The 20,638-nt window shown below is 51.2% G+C and overlaps 1 protein-coding gene across 1 annotated transcript; it reads right to left on the bottom strand.

The window, feature by feature from the left end:
* Positions 1–15,495: 15,495 nt before the first annotated feature.
* Positions 15,496–19,253, bottom strand: CBY3 (chibby family member 3). Its single transcript, XM_081825627.1, is given in 2 exon segments — positions 15,496–18,128; positions 19,205–19,253. Coding segments are annotated over 2 exon segments (813 nt in total). The 3' UTR covers positions 15,496–17,364.
* Positions 19,254–20,638: the final 1,385 nt, after the last annotated feature.

The raw sequence follows: 20,638 nt of genomic DNA, 5'->3' as shown, positions 1-20,638 counted from the left end.
ATCTTCTGCCCATTTTTTGACTTGATTATTTGTTTTTTGGGTGTTGAGTTTGAGAAATTCTTTATAGATCTTGGATACCAGCCCTTTATCTGTAGTGTCATTTGCAAATATCTTCTCCCATTCTGTGGGTTGCCTCTTTGTTTTGTTGACTGTTTCCTTTGCTGTGCACAAGCTTTTTATCTTGAGGAAGTCCTAAAAGTTCATTTTCGCTTTTGTTTCACTAGCCTTTGGAGAAGTATCTTAAAAGAAGTTGCTGTGGCCGATGTCAAAGAGGTTACTGCCTATGTTCTCCTCTAGGATCTTGATGGATTCTGTCTCACATTGAGGTCTTTCATCCACTTTGAGTTTATCTTTGTGAATGGTGTTAGAGAATGGTCGAGTTTCATTCTTCTGCATGTGGCTGTCCAATTTTCCCAGCAACATTTATTGAAGAGACTGTCTTTTTTCCACTGCATTTTTTTTCTTGCTTTGTTGAAGATGAGTTGACCATAGAGTTGAGGGTCCATTTCTGGGCTCTCTGTTCTGTTCCATTGATCTATGTGTCTGTTTTTGTGCCAGTACCATACTGTCTTGATGATGACAGCTTTGTAATAGAGCTTGAAATCGGGCAACGTGATGCCCCCAGCTTTGTTTTTCTTTTTCAACATCTCCTTGGCGATTCGGGGTCTTTTCTGATTCCATACAAATTTTAGGATTGTTTGTTCCAGCACTTCGAAAAATGTCATTGGAATTTTGATCGGGATGGTATTGAAGGTATAGATTGCTCTGGGTAGCAACATCATTAGTTTTTGAGACAATATTTTTATTATTCTGCTGCAAAGCATTAACTAATGCATTTGATTAGGAGGGGTTGCCTCAGAGCCTGCTGGGGGTGTCATATAATTTCCTAATATCCAAAAAGTACTGCGTTGTGAAATACATGTAAGGATTTTGAATAAGTGCTTACAGCTCCGTAATCTGCAGAGATGCGGAGTGAGAAGAGCATGCATTGGCCAATTTTCAAATATTAAAACAACCTTGCATTCCTGGAATAAATCCTGCGTCGTCACGATGTGTTATCTTTTCATATAACATTGGGTTTGATTTGCTAATAATACTTGACAAGGATGTTTAAGTCCATATTCACCTGTCCTAGTGGTCTCTGACTTTCTTTTGCAATCTCTTTGCCAGCTTTCTGTCCTGGGTTATGCTGGCCTCAGAAAAGAAATTGAATGGGCAGTGTTCCTCCCTCTCCTCTATTCTCTGTGTTCGTATGAGACATTGTCTGGGCCTGGATTTTTCTTTCGGGGAAGGTTTGGATAACAAATTCCGTTTCTTTGCCTGTGCTTCTTTTTTCCAGCATGCTACAATGCTAGGTAGATATCCGCCCCTCTGACTGGAGGTCAGAATGTGTGTCCCGGGCTCCGTCCCAGCCAACCAAGGGCAGGGAGATGGCTCTGCTGGGATTGGCTTAAACAAGTTGGGATTGATCCCTGAACCTGGGCAAGGGGCTCCCTCTGCAAGGGTGGGACCCAAACACTCAGGGTTCTCGTGGCAGAGAAGCCGGGAACAGGGATGATGCAGGATGAGGCAGGGGGAAAGGAGGGACATTTGAAAGATGGAAGACACAGAAGAGACTAAAATAAATCCAGAGATCATCATTATTACAGAGCAAGTTTGCTATTTGCGATCAGTAGAAATAGGGCTCAGGAGCGCCTGGGTGGCTCAGTCAATTAAGCATCTGCTTTCATCGGCTCAGGTCATGATCCAGGGTCCTGGGATCGAGCCCCCCGCGTCGGGCTCCCTGCTCAGTGGGGAGTCTGCTTCTCCCTCTGCCTCTGCTGCTCTCTCTCTCTCCTGTCAAATAAATAAAATCTTTAAAAAAAAATAGAAATAGGGTTCAGAGCAGGGGGTCGAAAACACAAGTTACTTTCTTCCCTTTCGAGCCCTATGAAGTGTGTGCATATTACCCCACATCCCATCACCCCTCTCCCCTTACACACATGTTGGTGCAGATGGTGCTGTGGTCATGAAGGCCACAACCACCCTTGACCATCCACTTGGGAATAGGAGACAAGACCATACAGGATAGGGAAGAGGCTTGACTAACGGGGCTGGAGGCAGGGAGGGCTCCATCAGGGAGGAGCAGGCTCTCCTCGGAGTGGTGTGGGATGGCCTGAAGGCTCAGAGAGTCCATTTCCAGCTGACCACTCCCAGGGCTGCCGAGCAGATGTGCACAATGAACAGCCCAGTCCTAACGGCAGGCCTGTGACCTCGGCCTCCAGGTCAGAGCAGATAAGCTCACACCATGGTCAGCTCCGTCTGAATGTATGGAGGGCCAGCCTCGGTTTGAGGACACCTTGCCCTGCCATTCGTTGTTCAAGACTAAATTCTAGATTCTCAGGGCTCATGGTCTCAAAGGAAATAACCTGCCCGCCTGTTTGCTAGTTTGCTGGTATTCTGTTTTGTTCCAGAAAGGAGTTAGGATGCCATTAGTGAGGATGGGCTAGGTGATGCTACAGTAACAACCCCACATCTCAGGGGTTTAACAAAGTTGATTTCTCACTGCTCAGACCACATAGCTCATCCACCAAGTTAAGTCAAGAGGCCAGGAAATGAAACCTTTCTTCAAGAGGCCAGGAAATGAAACCTTTCTTCAAGAGGCCAGGAAATGAAACTTTCCCAACGTCCTGGAAAAAGAACTGGAAATTTCCATGAACGATAGGAATGACCACCGTAGATTGGGGGGGGGGGGGTCTTGTGTTTATATACACACATCGGAGAGGAAATGCCTCTCCGATGCATCGCTACCTTCCACTTAGCCTTTGAAGGCGTCACCTCTGTCAGGACCTGCCCAATCAATCAATCAATCAGGCAACCAGGGGACTGGCAGCAGCAGCCCCAGAAAGACTGGCCCCATTGGCAATGCCTACTCTGCACCAAAGCCCTTTCCTTCTCGCCTTCCACACCCTTCCTCTGGGTTTTCCCCAGTCAGGGCTGACTCTGCCAACTGGTAAGACATCCTTGTTGGTGGGGCGCCTGGGTGGCTCAGTCTGTTAAGCACCTGATTTCAGCTCAGGTCATGATCTCAGGGTCCCGGGTTGGAGCCCCGTGCTCCACGCTCAGTGGGGAGTCTGCTTCTCCCTCTCCCTCTGCCCCTCCTCCCCTCAACTGCTCTCAAAAAAAAAAAAAAAAAAGACGTAGTTGTTGGGTCCCAGCATTTGACAGATAATTATTGTAGAGTTGCGTGATTACTGAGCAAATCAGTCCGAGTAACGTAAGACATCGCTGTGGCCCTGGGTTAGTAGGGAAGATAAAGCGCGGGCCATGGTCAAGACCAAGGGCAGGACAGTCTCTCTCTGTGGGAGGGAGGGCGGCGGGGGAACTTTCCAGCTGATTAGAAAGAACCACAGTGGGGAGGGACGGTCAGGAGCTGGGGGCCTGGGTTCTGGGAGGAGAATGGGGAGCGCACACAAGTTCAGGCAGCTCGGGTTCAAGGACGGTTTCCGAGTCAGCCCCCCTTCCTCCCCTTGCTGGGTGCTTCACCATCTCTGCCCGCTGGGTCCCAAATCTCCAAGGAACAGGCGCAGAGAGATGCACAGAGATCCAGCAAGTGGGCAGAGCGGAACTGGACTCTGGGCCACGTCCAAATCCAGCGCCAAGTGCTTCCAGCGCTCCAGCGGGTCGGGGAGCCAAGGGCACCTGGCCAAACGGAACGCTAACGTTGCAAGCTGCTGGGACGGCGGTGGAAGGCGTACTTCAGGGCCGGGCGCCCCTGGGGGAGAGGGCTTGGGCTCCTGGCTGGTGAGCCACTCCAGGGAGCGGGCTGCCGAGAACCTCAAGGCAGCCTCGCGAGCGGGAAACGTGCGAAGCACGCCCGCGCCCCGGCCTCGCCAAGGAAGGTGTCGGCCTTTCTGGGAGGCACCACCGGCTCCGGCTTCGCGTGACCAGCAGGGGGCGCCCGATCCCCCCCGAAACCCGGGGAACGCGGGCTGGCGGGCCGCGCCTGAGGAGGTGATTCCGCCTGGGGAGGTGATTCAGCCCGAGGTCCTCTGCTGGCTTGTGCGTTGAAAAAGTGCTTGGAAACTATTTTCACCGGTTCCCTCTGCGGAATTGCACTGGGGCGGGGTAAGGACTTTTGTTTTTCGTTTTAAACCCAGCTCTGTAAACACTAAACATACTGCTGGACGCATTTGCAAGCTTGTATTAATTTGATTGAGAGTGCATGTTCTACAGCTGATTTGGCCTGGGTTCCCCAGAAGGCAGAGCCTGTGGGGGAGTGGCTTTAGGAGATGACAGGGTAAGGAGTGTGGCCAGGAGAGGAGAGAGAGGCTAACACCACTCCGCATTACCAAGGTGGTCCTTCCCCGCTCGGTCTCCCAGGACATTGCGGGCCACTTTACGGACTGTGTCTCAGAACCATCCTCCCGAGGAGGAGAGAAGGATTTATCCATTGCCTCCCGAGACCCCCTCCTCCGGCACAGGCTTGCAGGAGATTCTGTCCAGTTGCGCGGGTGCAAAGCCTCCTCAGGATGCTCTCCCTGCAGGCGCTCGACTCAGGATGAGAAGGCTGAAGAGGTGCACGTGATCTCAGAACCCCACCCGAGAAAGGGACCCAGAGGGGACAAGGGGACCCTAAGGAAGTCAGTCATCCACAGTAACTACCCAAACTCTTCATCTCAGGGACGTTTACACCAGGGTGTGTGTCTGAGATAGATTCTGGGAAGTGGGATTGCTTGGCTCAAGGGTCAAGGCACCTGCAATTTTGCTACATGTTGTAAGATCCTGGTATGAAGCAGTTGTACCATTTTGCATTTCCCAACAACTTAGTGAGCGCCTGCTTCCCCACAGCCTTGCCAGCAGAGAAGTTGCAAACTTTGGGGTTTTGCTGATCTGACAGGTGAGACATGACATCTTAGTGCATTTTTATTTTGTATTTCTATTATCGTGAGCAAGATTGAGCATCCCACCTTATACACAAGGCTTTTTATTGCAGTATTAATTATATGAGCAGAAGACAGGAAACACAAAAGCACAATGAGATATCACCACCTCACGCCCATCAGAATGGCTGTTAAAAAACAACAAAACAGGGCACCTGGGTGGCACAGTCGGTTAACCGTCTGCCTTCAGCTCGGGTCGTGATCCTGGGGTCCTGGGATCGAGTCCTGCATCAGGCTCCCTGCTCAGTGGGGAGTCTGCTTCTCTCTCTACCCCCTGCTCGTGCTCTCTCTCGAATTCTCTCAAATAAATAAATAAAATCTTAAAAGAAAAAACAAACAGAAAATAACAAGTGTTGGCAAGTATGCAGAGAAACTGGGACCCTTGTGCACTGTCGATGAGAATGTAAAATGATGCCGCCACTATGGAAAAGTTTGGTTTGGATTCCTAAAATAGTGTGACATGGAAGTACCATCTGATCCAGCAATTCCATTGGGTATATACCCTAAAGAATTGGAAGCAGGGTCTCAAAGAGATCATTGCACACCCATGTTCCTATCAACACCATTCACAACAGCCAAAAGGTGGAAGCAACTCACATGTCCATTGACAGATAAGTGGATAAACAAAATGTGGTGTAGGGGCGCCTGGGTGGCTCAGTCGGTTAAGCGTCTGCCTTCAGCTCAGGTCATGATCCTGGGGTCCTGGGATTAAGTCCCACATAGGGCTCCCTACTCAGTGGGGAGTCTGCTTCTCCCTCTGTCCCTCCCTGCCCCCCCACCCCCGTTTGTTCACAAGCTCTTTCTCTTGCAAAAATAAATAAAATCTGTAAAAAAAAAAAAAAAAGAACGAGGGGCATCTCTAGGTCCTGCTGAGGTGTGACCTCCAGAATATGTCACTAAGTGAAGACAGCAAGAGGTTTTACAGATTTCACAGTATGCTACAGCATCCAAGAAAAGGAGGAAATACAGATATAGATGCTTATATTTTCAAATAGAAACAATGGAAGGATAAATAAATCAATACAAACATTTACCTAGCGGGGAGGAAGGATCAGGCTAGAAGGGACAAGGGTGCAGCTGGACCTCTCCATACTTACCTTCTTTTTTTTTTTTTAAGATTTTATTTATTCATTTGAGAGAGAGAGAGAGAGAGCGCGCGCACAAGCAGGGGGGAGGGGCAGAGGGAGAGGGAGAAGCAGACTCCCCGCTGAGCAGGGAGCCTGATGCGGGGCGCGATCCCAGGACCCTGAGATCATGACCTGAGCCGAAAGCAGATGCTTAACCAACTGAGCCCCATCTCCATACCTATCTTGTTTCATACTTCTGCATTCAGAAATGTGTAAATGTGTACACAATTTTTTGAAAACTTTAATTAGTATAGAGTTTGTTGGATTAATTTCTCTGCAATCTCCATAAGCATAGCCTTGGAAGGGCTAGTGATTTTTTTTTAAAGATTTATTTATTTATTTGAGAGAGAGAGGGTGCAGGGGGGGAGGGGCAGAGGGAGCAAGAATCTCAAGCAGACTCCACGCTGATTGCAGAGCCTGATGCAGGGCTTGATCTCGTGAGATCATGACCTGAGCCGAGACCAAGAGTCAGACGGTTAACCAACTGTGCCACCCAGGCGCCCCATTAAGATTTTATTTTTAAGTAATCTCTACACCCAACGTGGGGCTCAAACTCACAACCCCTGAGATCGGGAGTTGCATGTCTACTGAGCCAGCCAGGAGCCCCTAAGAGGGTTGGTGATTTTTGAGATTTCTTCCACAGGATGGGTATACTAAAAAACAAACAAAATGAACAAACCCCCCCCAGAACGTAACAAGTATTGGTGAGGCTATGAAAAAGAAGGAACCCTCACACATTGCTAGTGGTAATGTAAATGGTAGGGCTGCCTCGGAAAATAGTCTGGCTTCCTCAGAAATTGAAACAGGGTTAGCATACCCAAGAGAAATGAAAACACATGTCCACACAAAGGCTCTTACACAAATGTTCATAGCAGCTTTATTATATATTTGTATAACAAATAATACAATAATAAAATAAATGATAACCCCAAACTGAGGACAACCCAGATTTCCACCAGCAGAGGAATGGATACACTGCGGTATTTCCACACGATGGACTACTACTCACCAGTAGAAAGGCATGCTGATGTGCCAAATAACATAAATGAATCCTGAAGTACTTTTGCAGAGTGAAAGAAATTAGGCTTTCAAAAGTACATACTGTATGATTCCATTTGCAGAAAATTCTGGAAAATGAAACTTAATCTATAATAATAAAAAGCAGATCAGTGGTGCCCTGGGGCAGGGGGAGGAGGGCAGGGGTGCCCCTTACGGCACGAGGAAACTCTGGGGTGTGATGAATATGTTCATTGTCTTGATCGTGGTGATGGTCTCATGGGTATGTAGATACATAGGAACTCATCACATTATACACTTTGGTTTTTTGTTTTAAGATTTATTTATTTTTAGAGAGAGCACAGGTGTGGGAGGAAGGGCAGAGGGAGAGAGAGAGAGGGAGATTCTCAGGCAGACTTCCTGCTGAGTGTGGAGCCCGATGCCGGGCTCGATTGCACGACCCTGAGATCATGACCTGAGCCAAAATCAAGAGTCAGGCATTCAACCAACTGAGCCACCCAGGCGCCCATAAATCATACACTTTGCGTATCGGCAGTTAGTTGTTCACAAAATAGGATAATAAACGATGCTTAACATTTTTAAAACAATGAATGTAAGTTTTTGGACGATATCTTTTTTTTAAGATTTATTTTTAAGTAATCTCTACACCCAACGTGGCCTCAGACTCACAACCCTAAGATGGACAGTCACATGCTCCAATGGCTGAGTCAGCCGGGCGTCCCGATATCTTCTATTTAGTTGGAAATTCCTTTCTATTTCTAGGTTTTAGGAAGAATTTTTTTTCAGGTGGACTATCTATCAAATACTTTTTTGGCATCTATTATATGGTTTTTCCTTCTTTAATCTGTTTGTATGGTACGTTTATAGATTCTCCAGCATTAATTCATCTCCGTATCCCTGGAATAAACACAACTTGATCATGACACATTGCCATTTTAATACGCTGCTGAAATTGATTTGCTAATATTTTGCAGGGATTTTTGCAGTTATCTTTTTATTACTAGGTAATTTAATTGCTTCCATCGTCCTGGTGAGAATGGCCCGTGGCTTTCTTTGGCACACGGTTTGCTCTCGGCTATGCTGGTCATGCGCTGAGGAACGAACGTTCTCTCTTTCCGTTCTCTGGAAGAGTTTGTTCTTTTACGGTTGAGATGATCCGTTCCTTGCCAGTTTGGTGGAGCCTGCCTTATGAAGCCAGCTGGGCTCGGTATTTTCTTTGCGGGGAGATTTGTAATGACTAATTAAATCTCTTTAATGGTTCCAGGGAAAATTCAGGCTTCTCTTTTTTCCTTTTTTTTTTTTTTTTAAGTGTCAGCATTTGTTTGTTTTTTAAAAGATTTTATTTATTCGACAGACAGAGACACAGCGAGAAAGGGACACATGCAGGGGGAGGGTCAGAGGGAGAAGCAGGCTTCCTGCAGAGTAGGGAGCCCGATGCGGGCTCGATCCCAGGACCCTGGGACCATGACCTGAGCTGAAGGCACACGCTTAACGACTGAGCCACCCAGGCGCCCCCTCTTTTTTCCTTTTGAAAAAAATTTTATTATGGAAAATACCCACCACACAAAAGTAGAGAGGATGGTATGGTGAGCCCTCATGTACCAGCTTATAACCGCATCTTTTCATCTGTACCCCCACCCACTTCCCCTGCCCACATCCTAGACCTCCTGGAAACAAATTCCAGACACCTTATCATTTCATCTGTAAGGATTCTACTAATTCTCTCCAAAAGAGAATGATTTTATTATTATTTTTATTTTTTTAAAAGATTTTATTCATTTGAGAGAGCGCACAAGCAAGGGGGAGGGGAAGAGGGAGAGGCAGGCTCCCCACTGAGCAGGGAGCCTGATGCGGGGCTTGATCCCAGGACCCTGGGATCATGACCTGAGCTGAAGGCAGACATTTAACCGACTGAGCCACCCAGGCGCCCCAAAAGATAAGGATTTTAAAAACGCAAAATGTAACCCTTCTATATCATGCCTACAAAATTTAACAATTCTGTAATATTAAATAGTCTGTTTCCATCTTTCCCCAGTTGTCTTATATGTTGGGGGGTGGGATTAGTGGTTTGTTTGTTTCAGTTAGTTTGTTTGAAAATCAGGAGCCAATTAATGCCCATACATTGTGACCGGTTGATGTGTGTCTTCAGAGGCCTGCCCAGCATGAGGGTTCATGCCCCCGAGTCCCATTTGTTTTCACTTCTCCGGCCATGCACAGGCCCCCCTCCACGGTCATCCACACCCCGAAGCCACTGAGCGGCCTTGCACTTTCCCCAGGAGAGCTGTGCACCTGCTGGCATAACCCCAGGACATGGGTCTCAAGGGTCCACACCCAGCCCACCCCCGGTGAGCCCGCGGAGTCCCCAAGACGTTGCTTCGTCCCCTGACTTCAATTCAGCCCTGGCTGATCAGAACTGGGACACGGACCCGTTGAAAACGGACTGAGTAGGTGATATCACAGTATTGCTGAATATATTAGGAGGGGACAAAAGCAACAGGCCACTGGTGGTGGCTCCCAAGGGGGCAGGGGCCAAGGCTCCTGCTCTGTGGCTCCAGGGACAGCGGTGCCTGCGGCAGCCCTAGACCACCCTGCTCCCCAGGGTCCCCCGCGAGGCCTCCTCTCTCCCCGCGGTGCTGTTCCTGCCCACGGCGCGAGTCCCGTGGGCCTTTGCTCCCTCGCAGTCCCCTGCGGCTGCACAGGCTTCTGTGGCATCCTGTCCCCCGTGTGTGCGGGTGCACATGGGACATCCTGGGCACAGGCTTCTGAGCGCGCTCGTTCTGATTCTGGACACGCCGAGGACGGGCGGCAGGCCAGGCGCTGCACGCGGGGGGCCTCCCAGCCTGCTCGGGGGAGGGGGTCCACCTGCTAGGAGCGCCCCGGGAGCAGCAGAGACTCGCCTGCGTCAGAACTGACGACGGGGGCGGCAGGCGCGAGGGTGGAGGGACCGGGGACGGCTGTGTGGCACGGAGCCCGTGGAAGCGGGACAAGGACAAAGCTGGTGTGAGGCTTCGCTCCCGGACAGGCGGGCAAGCATCTGGTTGTGTGGCAGACACCGGGCCGGCTGGGTCCCCTCCGGAAGCGGGAGTCACAGTCCCCCCCGGCACAGGACCGGCGTCTGCGCTCGCCCAGCCGTCACGTCTGGTCCTCTCCCTGTGATGCTACACATGTTCTCGAAAGCACGGCTGTCTGGCGACTGCAGGCTGTCTTCCGCACAGCTTTTCGGCTACGGTCTGCCCCCCTCCTCGCGGCCGTGCTGCGCTTCCACTCCGGACCCGGCTCCGCACAGTCGCCGCTAACCACGTGTTCTTCCTTTTTCTCGCGGGAAGATGCCCGGGACGAGAAATGGACCGTCTCCACCGTCGTTCAGTGTGCAGTTCCGTGGTGGTAACTGCATTGACGCTGTTGTGCCACCATCCATACCCTGGCTCAGCTGGAACCACTGGGCACTTTTGTTGACCCCGTCCCCGCCCAGCTGCCATCCGTCCCCGGGGCCGGTGGGGCGGCTTGAGCGGCAGGTCCTGGGGCCCCTCACTGCTGCCGGCTGAGCCTGCTTCTGATGCTGGCGTTTGCCTCCTGTTAGGGACTGTGTCTCCCCCACCCCCCCCAAATTCTTATGGCAAAACCCTACCTCCCCATGTGATGGCATTGAGAGGTGGGGCCTCCGGAGATCGGGGAGAGAGCGAGATCCCTCATGATGGGATTAGGAGTGGTGAGAGAGCATGCTTCCCTGCTCCGCCATGTGAGGACACAAGGGGAAGTGGGTCATCTGCAAGACAGCCCTCGCCCGGCCACGGGGGCACCCTGATCTTGAAATTCCCGCCAACTTCTGTTGCGTAAAAGCCACCCAGTCTATGGAATTTTGATAGCAGCCTGAGCTGAGACACAGCCAAAGGTGGTCCGTCACGGTCACACTTCTCAGCGTCTCATACTGCCCAGGCTCCTTGTTAGGCTTTGTAGGCAGGACACGTCTCACTCCACATTTTCAGGGGTGCAGGGGATGTGGTTTTAAAATGTTTCTGTGTAACTTACTTTGTATGTCACACCTGCCGCTCTCCTGCAGTGGTAGAAACTTCACGTCAACAGTGGAGCTTTTCCTAGGACACGTCTAAATACTGACCTGATACGAAGGCATTTTAACAGCAAGTCAGATCTCTGCAGGTGCGTCTCTCGTCCTTGCTCCCCAACCCCGATCTAGCGCTCACTCTCTGCCTCCTTTGGCTGCCCGTGTATTTTGCCCCTATGGACACCATGGCATTGCCAGAGAGCTCTAAGGAGCAAGACCCCCCTTCTTGCTGCAAGGCATGGTAAGAACGCCCTTCTATCTTCTGTTAGGTATCACGTCATCCTCATCCGAACAGTTAAATGCCATGCGAGAATCCCCTCATTTCCAATGACACTAGGAAACCCAGCTCCACGGCAGCATCAACTGCTGTCAACTCTGGCCCATGGGGGTCAGCCACCAACAGCTTCCAGATGACTCAATGCCCCCCTCACTGTCTCATCCCCTACTGCCTCAGCAAAGGGACATCCTCTGGGCAGCCGCCGAAGAACAGTCAAATAGGGGCGCCTGGGTGGCTCAGTCGGCTAATTGTCTGACTTTGGCTCAGGTCATGATCCCGGGAGTCCTGGGATGAGCCCCACGTGGGACTCCCTGCTCAGCGGGGAGCCTGCTTCTCCCTCTGCCCCTCCCCCCTGCTCATGCTCTCTCTCTCAAATAAATTTTTAAAGTCTTTTTTTTTTTAAGATTTTATTTATTTATTTGACAGAGAGAGAGATAGCAAGAGAGGGAACACAAGCAGGGGGAGTGGGAGAGGGAGAAGCAGACTTCCCACCAAGCAGGGAGCCTGATGCGGGGCTTGATCCCAGGACCCTGGGATCATGACCTGAACCGAAGGCAGACACTTAATGACTGAGCCACCCAGGTGCCCCAAATTTTTAAAATCGTAAAAAAAAAAAAAAGGAACAAATGGTGAATCTTCTGGTTTTATGTAATAAACCCACTCTAAGATCCCCACTCGCCCTGAGCCTTCAGGCTCCTTCTTCCAAACTCGGCTCAAGGCAACTCTGGCATCTCCAGCTCATTGACTGAGGCCACCAATGTGTCCAAACTTCTGGAGGCATTAGGATAAGCTCTGGGTGTTCTTGGCAGGACTTTAGGTCTTGAGTCATGGAAAATGCTCCCATTATCAATCAACTCGTTACCCAGTATTATATATCCCACCCCCATCTAGTACCCTCAGGATCCACTCCTGCATGTGCTGCCCTTAGGTCCTGTGGTTAGACCGTTCCTGCAACTTTTTGGGCAATTGAGCTATTTCCTCCTAGAGTAGGGACTGTGCTTCACTGCTGAGGCTAAGCGGAGCCCAGTTCTAGTTGTTGGTCTGGAGGCAATGGGCAGAGGTGATCTCGACAGTGATGAGCATCATTTCATAAGACAATCGGCTCAGGTGCGATCTCTGCATGGCCTCCGGGCAAAACGAGGCTATTCTTCTCTATCAGGTGGGGGAAGGAAGCAGCAGCTGCTGGCCAGGGGGATTCGGGGGCTCTGGGGCTCAAGATCCTTAGGTATATCCACCCAAACATCCCCATGCCAGGCCTCAGGATCCCATTCCACAGCACCCCCCTCGATGCCCTGACTTTATAGCACAGGAAAATTGCTGAGGATGACGGGTCTCCTCTGCAGCTCTGCAGCCCTTATGATCACATCGTGGGCCTCGCTGCCAGCATGCTCTGCTTCCTGGCTGCAAAAGTGAGCATTTCCTTACGTTGCCTCAGGAGACTTTCTGGCTTTCATATCATGCCCTGTCAAGGGGGTTCACTTGAGCCTTATGTTCTTTCAGCAAAGTTTCTAAAGCAGGTTTAGAAAAACTAGCCGCCTCCATAATCCTTGTAGCTACAGCTGCCCTCCTATCTTTCAAGTGCCAAAGCTACTCCATAAGCCAAGCTCTCCCCTCCACTTCTATCTTACTCCAGTCTACAGAAGGTAAGAGTCTCATGCTCCAGGACCCAAGGGGTTAGCACCACCCAATGACCAATAGTGGTGAGAAGTCACTGTTGCCTTCTGAATGGTGGATGAGCCATAGTTCTAGATTCCTATCCCCACAGTGTTCCTTCTAGGGCTACTCCCTACTGTTTTAGCTTGCATCCCCATAAAAGCTTGAGCCTAGAACTTGGGTGCAGTTGATTTGGTAGATGAATCCAGGAAATGGGAGAGAGGGAGTGAGGAGAGTGACACAGGGCAGAAGGAAAAGTCAACAAAGTCTATTTTGGGGGCACCTGGGTGGCTCAGTCAGTTAAGCGTCTGCCTTCAGCTCAGGTCATGGTCCTGGGGTCCTGGGATCGAGTCCCGCATCAGGCTCCCTGCTCAGCGGGGAGTCTGCTTCTCCCTCTACCCCTCCTCCCTGCTTATGATCTCTCTTTCTCAAATAAATAAATAAAATCTTAAAAAAAAAAAAGTCTATTTTGGCTCCCATCCCTTATGGGCTGAAGGCATTCGCTTACCTGCACTCCCAGGCTAGGCCTGTGGGGTTGAGAGAGCTCCTGAGGCTTAGGAGAAAGCGACAGGAGACGCTGGAAATGAGGCGCTGACGGTGTCCACGGAGCCATCTACCCTTGCTGTGGCTGAAGTCAGAGGTGGGCTGATCGGATGGAACCAAAAGTTCCAGAACATCTAGTACACCTTTCTTGCCTTCGCGGGGATCAGAAATCTGGGACAATACCAAAGGCCACACGCCATCGGCTCCCTGGGACTCAGGTGCCTGCCTCTGTAGACCTTTGTGCATTCTAGAAGTATGTGGAAAGGGCCTACTAAGTGTTGTTAAGGACTTTTCTACAACGAGATACAGGAAAGAACAGAACGAAAAGCCCTGAGGAGCTTATGTCCTAGTCGGGGGGGCAGAGGAGACCAACAGTAAAATAGCATGCCAAGTGGTTATGGACGTTAGAAAACAAAACGGGCAAGGAGGATCCGTTGTCCCACTTTGGTTGGGTTGGGAAGAAGACAGACTCCTTTAAACAGTCATCAGGGAAAACCTCGCAGAAAAGGTGATATTTAGGCAGACATCTGAAGGAAGTGAGAGTAAGACCAGCCAGATACTGAGGAGGAGGAATGGGGAGCAAGGAGGGAAATAGTGCCCAGGAGCTCGTAGTGCCTTGGAAGTCAGGTGAAGACAGTGTTTCCAGGAGGAGCAGGAGGGGTCAACTGCAAGAAATGCGGCTAATGGGCCAAGACGAAGACAGAGAATTGGCCAAAGTCAATAACATTGGAGGGTGATGGCGTCTGTGAGGAGAGCAGGCTGCGGAGAGTGGGGGGTGAGAAACCCAAACTCGAGGGGGATTAAGAGCGAAGAGGGAGGGGAAGAATTGAGGACAGTGAATACAAGCAACTTTTTGGAGTTTAGTTACAAAAGGAAGCAGAGAAATGGGGCAGTAGCTGGAAAGTCATGTGGGGTCAAGAAAGGCTAGGTTTTCCAAGATGGAAGATCTACCAGGTTCTCCACTTCCATTTCCCTTCATCTTCCCTCTTGCTGTTGACAAATCTGTGACCTTTTTGACCTCCCTCTTCAAGCCCAAAAATATTTTTTGCAAAGCTCTAGATACCCAGAGAGTTCTGAGCTGTAGGAGGTGAAAGCCACAAAGAGTCCTTTGTTCCTGCTTTCTGCTCTGTCACATCCCTCCCTGGGGCAATGAGCCTGGCTGCCTCATCAGGGGGTGAAATTCCACAGCAAAAAGAACAAAGTCAGATATCTCAAAATATCATCCTGCTCCATTTATTTTGGGCCCTTCAGCCACTTGGATGCCTTTCCCTAAACATGGGGCTCCCTGCCTGCCTGCTGCTGGTCTAGCAGGACAGATACTTTACTCTAGAACTATTTATTTTCAAGTAGTCTGGCCAAAGCAATATTCCCTAAACTTTAGGCATTCTTGGATCGCTGTTATGATTTTGGCTATTTTCCCATACCTCATATAGTTTTTACTCCATGTTTTTATATAAAGCACTTTCCTTTACATTTTTTTTTATTGTCTAAAATTTGCCTAACCTAAAACTCACTAAAGTGTATATAATTCGGTGGCTTTTAGAACATTCACATTGTTGTGCCACCATTACCAAACAGTTCCAAAACCTTTTTATTCAGTCTAAAAGGGAACCCTTCACCTGCCAAGCAGTACCTCGCTCCTTCCCACTCCCCCCAGTCCTTGGTAACCACCAATCTGCTTCCTGTCTCTATGGATTTGCCTATTATGGATATTTTATAGAAACAGAATCATGTCAGGGTGCCGTGGCTCAGTCGGTTGAGCGTCTGCCTTCGGCTCAGGTCATGATCCCAGGGCCCTGGGATCGAGCCCTGCATCGGGCTCCCTGCTAGGTGGGGAGTCTGCTTCTCCCTCTGCCCCTCCCCGCCACCCCCCCGTCACCCCCCCCCGCCCCCGCTCGTGTAATCTTAAAAAAAAAAAAGCAAACAGAATCCCAAAATACATGGTCCTTTGTGTCTAGCGTCTTTCACTTGTATGGTTTCTCCATTAGTCCCTTCTTTTGGGTTTGATTTTTTTTCTAGTGTATCATTTTGATTCCCTTCTCATTTCCTTCTCTGTATATATTTTTTTCTTAGTTATCTTATTTTTTATTTTTACTTATTCTTTTTAAGATTTAGTTGAGATAGAAAGCATGGGGGGGAGAGGGAGAGGGAGAAGCAGACTCCCTGCTGAGGGTGGGGGGGAGGCTCCATCCCAGGACCCTGAGATCATGACCTGAGCTAAAGGCAGATGCTTAACCGACTGAGCCACTCAGGTGCCCCAAGATTTTTTTTTTTTTTTTTAAGTAATCTCTACTCCCAATGCAGGGCTCGAACTCCCAACCCTGAGATCAAGAGTCACTTTGCTCTTCTGACTAAGCCAGCCAGGCCCTCCCGCTTTCTTAGTTATTTTAAAAGGAAAATTCATTTCACCATCATAACTATTTTAAATACTTTGTTTAATCTAGGTTAATGTAAATATAGAATTATTAAAATACAAAAAAGCACTGCTCAAAAGAAATGTTTTTCAATTTTGTGTCTAATGACCTGTTTTGTATTGTTTTGCTGCTTGAATGAATAAGGACACATCTTTATACAAAGTAGATGTTTAGTAATCCCTAGTCTGCTCCTGAAACAAAGGCTGAGGCAGGACACCCACTTCTCTCTCTTGTCATATGGCCCTCGAGAAATGTGTCCCCAGTCTCAAGTTTCATTGGATGCAGAAATGCATGGTCTATATTCCAGGGAAGAGGTTAGAGATTGCAAGGACCACTGTCACCACAAGTACAGTCCACTCCCCAAAGCATCTTATATAGTACCTTGTGTGTATGGGGGTTGGGGAAATGGGCTCCCCACGTCCTGGGAAAGAACATTGACCCAGAAGGGATCTAGGAAGAGATCAAAATCAGACACCTACAACAAGGAAGGAGTGAAGCGACCAGGAGGTGACAGCCGCACTTCAGCTCAAGGAAACTGCTGACTGGACAGAATGAAGGTCCAGGTGGTGGCCAAGACTCTTCTTTATGAGAACACAGGAAATCTGGATTTTTAATGTGAAATCTCCAAATTCTTAAATGTTGGCAACGAATGCAAAATTTTTAAGCAACGTGGGTGGAGCAAATCCTATCCGTGTACAGGATTTGCCCCGGAGTGCTTGTTTGTACCCTGGGTCAGGCAAACCCTTTATTCTACGGAGGAGAAAAAGCGAGGCCTGTAACAGCGAAGCGACTCGCCCAAAGCCACACGGCCAGGTGGGAGAGGCTGAGCCCAGGTTCGAGAAAGCTGAGTAAAATACACTTACTCTGGACCCAGGCTGAAGCCCCTCTGGCCCGCTCCGCGCCTCTAAACCAGGGCGGGGGGAGCCAGGAGCAAGGTTCCCGACCCCGTCGGCCTGCCCACCTCACCGCACCCTCCATCACTGAGCGCCCAAGGTTTCGCTGCCCCCCAAGACTCGGTCCTCGGTCCCTTGGGCCAAGAATGCCCCTGCCTGCTCCTTTTTGCCGTCCTCGCACCCCTTCCCCGCCCCGCTCCGCGGGCACTGCCCGCTGCAAGCCCGGCTCCCCGTCCCGCGTTCCCAGCGGGCCGCACACACACACCTTCCTCCACAGCCCTATCGCGCCCTCCCGGGACCGGCTGCTGGCTGAGTCACCCGTCCACACCGGGCACTAGGTGACGGTCCCTACCCGCGAGTCGGGAGCCCGCGCCAGGCCCGCTTCGCCGCCCACGAACGCGCCCCGGCCGGCGGCGAGCAGCGAAGTGCGCGTGCGCCGCACGGGCTTTATTCCGTCAGCGCGACTCCAGAGCGCGCGGCTCGATCATGAGCACGCCGCTCGCGCCCTCGCGTTTGCGCATCTTCCTCTGCCAGGCGCGCGCCGCGGCCGCCGGGTTGGCCTGGCTGTCGAGCTTCTTCTCCAGCAGGTGCATGCGCGCCGTGGTCTCGGTCAGCATGTCCATGAGCAGTTCCTGCTGCAGCTTCAGGTAGTTGTTCTCCTCCAGGAGCACCTGGCTCCTGACCCGCGGCACCGGCGGCTTCCAGCCCGAGACGGTCGGCGAGGACAGCGGCGGCCGCGACCGCACCGGCAGCCCCTCGGCGGTCCACCGGCCGCCGCGGAACACGAAGGCCTCGTCGCTCAGGCGCGTGCGCGGCGCGCCGTAGCTGAGGCCCAGCTCGGCCTGGCGCGTCCGGTGGTCCAGCAGGTAGAAGGTGGACATGGAGGAGATGCGGCGCAGCGGCGGGCGCCGCGGCGAGAAGCGCCGCGAGAAGTGGTCGGCCCAGAACTGCCGGAGCTGCTCCCACAGGCGGCCGGCGTGGCCCGAGGCCGGGCACCGGAAGGCCTCCAGGGCGAGGGCCGAGTGGGCCTAGTCCGGCGCGCGGGTGCCCGGTGCCGAGCCTCGAGGACGTGGACGACCGGGGCTGCGCCCTTGCCTCCGGAGCCCCGGTGTCCGGAATGATGAAGGCGAGCCAGGGGCACCTCTGCGGAGCAAGAGTCCGGGTGAGCAGCCTGCTTGGACGGGCTGGCCCGTCGGGCCGCGAGCACCGGTGGACAAAGCTTAGCTCTGAGGCCGGCAGCAGGGGCTAGCCAGCTGCTGGCCGCTGAGGAGCCCGTCCCTACACACTGGCGCCGACAGAAGTCTCCTGAAACTACCTTCCCCAAAGACCACTCTGCGTCAGGCGCAGGGGACGTATGTGCAGACGAAGGACCGCAACCCTGGCTTTCTGAGCCTCGGCGGGGCTGCTGGAAGGGGTTAGGGGCCCGGGAGTTGGGAATGGTAGAGACAGGTTTAACTTAAAAGTTAAGCAGGGCTTTGCTAGGTGAATTGGGGGTAGATAAGGGAGAGGGCCCCTAGGCAGAGTGAAGAGCCGGGCACGGCTTGCATGTTCCAGACGTGAGGAGGAGCTTGGAGTAGGGTCGGTGTATGGTACTCGGCTGGGAATACAAGAGGAAGCTGGAAGGGGGACCAGGGCCTAAACTGCATTCTGGCAGTTTACAAAGCCAGGGCTAGCTCTGGATTCAGAAAAGTATTCGGTAGGATATCTGAACTAACCAGTGGCATAATGCGCCCTGGGCCAGACCTGGTCTGGGCAGGGGTTCTGAGCCTGTGGCCACCCTCAAGATGCTCCTGGTCCAGCTTGGAACCCAGATGTGTGTGTGGATGACAGTAGTTCAGTATGCTCAGTGACGTGCTGGGGGCACGTGCCGTGGGCTAGGACCATTGCTTAGGATTCGAGGTCATAGGGGGTATGCAGACTACACGTGACTTTTCTCCCAAGCAGACTACATCCTCAAGGAAGCTGAAGTACAGGTAACAAGTCTCATTATCTGTCTCCCCCAAAGCCTGGAAGTGCTGACTCTAGTCTATGGGAAAAGGATTATATGTTCCCTCTTCTCCCACATGGAGGGTGAAAAGGGAAGGAACCCTCTGTCATGCCTACATGGATCCAATACACACGTGTTCCTCTTGCACATAGCTGGGCTGAGGGGATGGTACTATTCCCTAGATCTGACTGAGGGTGCCATCTCTGAAAGCCCAAAGAGGGCCCGAGAGGGTGCAGCCGGCCTGCCTGCAAGGCTGCATCCTCCCAGAGGCCCTTTCCCAGTAATCCTCCCTGCAGGTTGGGCCTCACCTGGAGGACGTGCTGGAGGTGCTGAGCTGCTGCCCCAGGCCTGGCCCATGTCTGAACCGCTCAGCTGCTCTCCACCAGCTGTGACTCACAATGCCGCCAGGCCAGACTAGCCCAGGACAGGAGGGGTGCCCACAGTCCAGCCATAAAGCAGACTCTGCGCTCTCCCCGTATTCACGCAACACATGTATAGAGTGTTTGCTGCGTTCCAGGCACAGCTCTGCAGAGCCGGAGATAGGGATTTGATGTAAGGGAACGAACAAGGTAGTCCCCGTGAGGCTTACCGAGGGTGGTATGGGTCAGGTTCCCGGAAGCAGAGCCAGAGATGAGAATTCTTGTTTGAGTGATTTACTGGGGAAGTGCTCTCAGGAGAAGGGTGTGAGAGAAACAGGACAGGGCAGGGAAACAAGGGAAGCAGGAGAGTGGCCTCAAGTGGAAACTAGCTTCAGCCCCATCCTACAGGTAACTGCATAAATTGCACCACAGAGTTAGGCCTCCTTACCACAGGAAAGCCAGTCTTTTGTACCCTCTCCCTTCTCTCCCACACCCTCATTTCCCATCAGTTATTGGCAGGGGCAGCTGTGAGTTGACAGCCAACACTTAAGGCACATATGGGGTGAGTGCATCACCAGGAAAAGGGCTCTGTGGGGCCCCAACAGCATAGAGGTGGGAGGAAGAGAATAAATTATAAAAATGAATAGAAGGGGCCCCTGGGTGGCTCAGTGGGTTAAGTGTCTGCCTTCGGCTCAGGTCATGATCTCGGGGTCCGGGTATCGAGCCCTGCGTCTCGGGCTCCTTGCTCAGCGGGGAGCCTGCTTCTCCCTCTCCTTCTGCCTGTTGCTCTGCCTACTTGTGCTCTCTCTGTCAAATAAATAAATTTTTAAAAAAGTTTTTTTAAGCTGTACATCCAACGTGGGGCTTGAACTCATGACCTTGAGTTCAAGAGTCAGGGGTGTACCAACTGAGCCAGCCAGGCGCTCCATAAACAACATATTTAGGGGAACCTGGGTGGCTCAGTTGTTAAGTGTCTGCTTCAGCTCAGGTCATGATCCCAGGGTCCTGGGATCAAGCCCCGCGTCAGGCTCCCTGCTCAGCGGGGAGCCTGCTTCTCCCTCTCCCTCTGCCTGCCTCTCTGCCTACTTGTGCTCTCTTTCTCTCTGTCAAATAAATAAAGTCTTAAAAAAAATAAACAACATATTTATAATGTACAATTTGATATGTTTTTATAACGATGTATGAAATCATCACCCAAATCAAGATAATGAAGACATCCATTACCTTCAGAAGTTTGCTCTCATTACTACATAGTCATTTGTATTTTCTAGAATTTTATATAAATAGAATAGAATGTCCTTTTTGGGGCGCCTGGGTGGCTCAGTTGGTTAAGCAACTGCCTTCGGCTCAGGTCATGATCCTGGAGTCCCTGGATCGAGTCCC

This window comes from Leptonychotes weddellii, chromosome 7 (genome assembly GCF_054177405.1).
Source record: "Leptonychotes weddellii isolate Sample4059 chromosome 7, ASM5417740v2, whole genome shotgun sequence".
Lineage (NCBI taxonomy): Eukaryota > Metazoa > Chordata > Mammalia > Carnivora > Phocidae > Leptonychotes > Leptonychotes weddellii.
The sequence above is the reverse complement of the archived record's forward strand: the minus strand, read 5'-3'. Positions and strand labels throughout refer to the sequence as shown.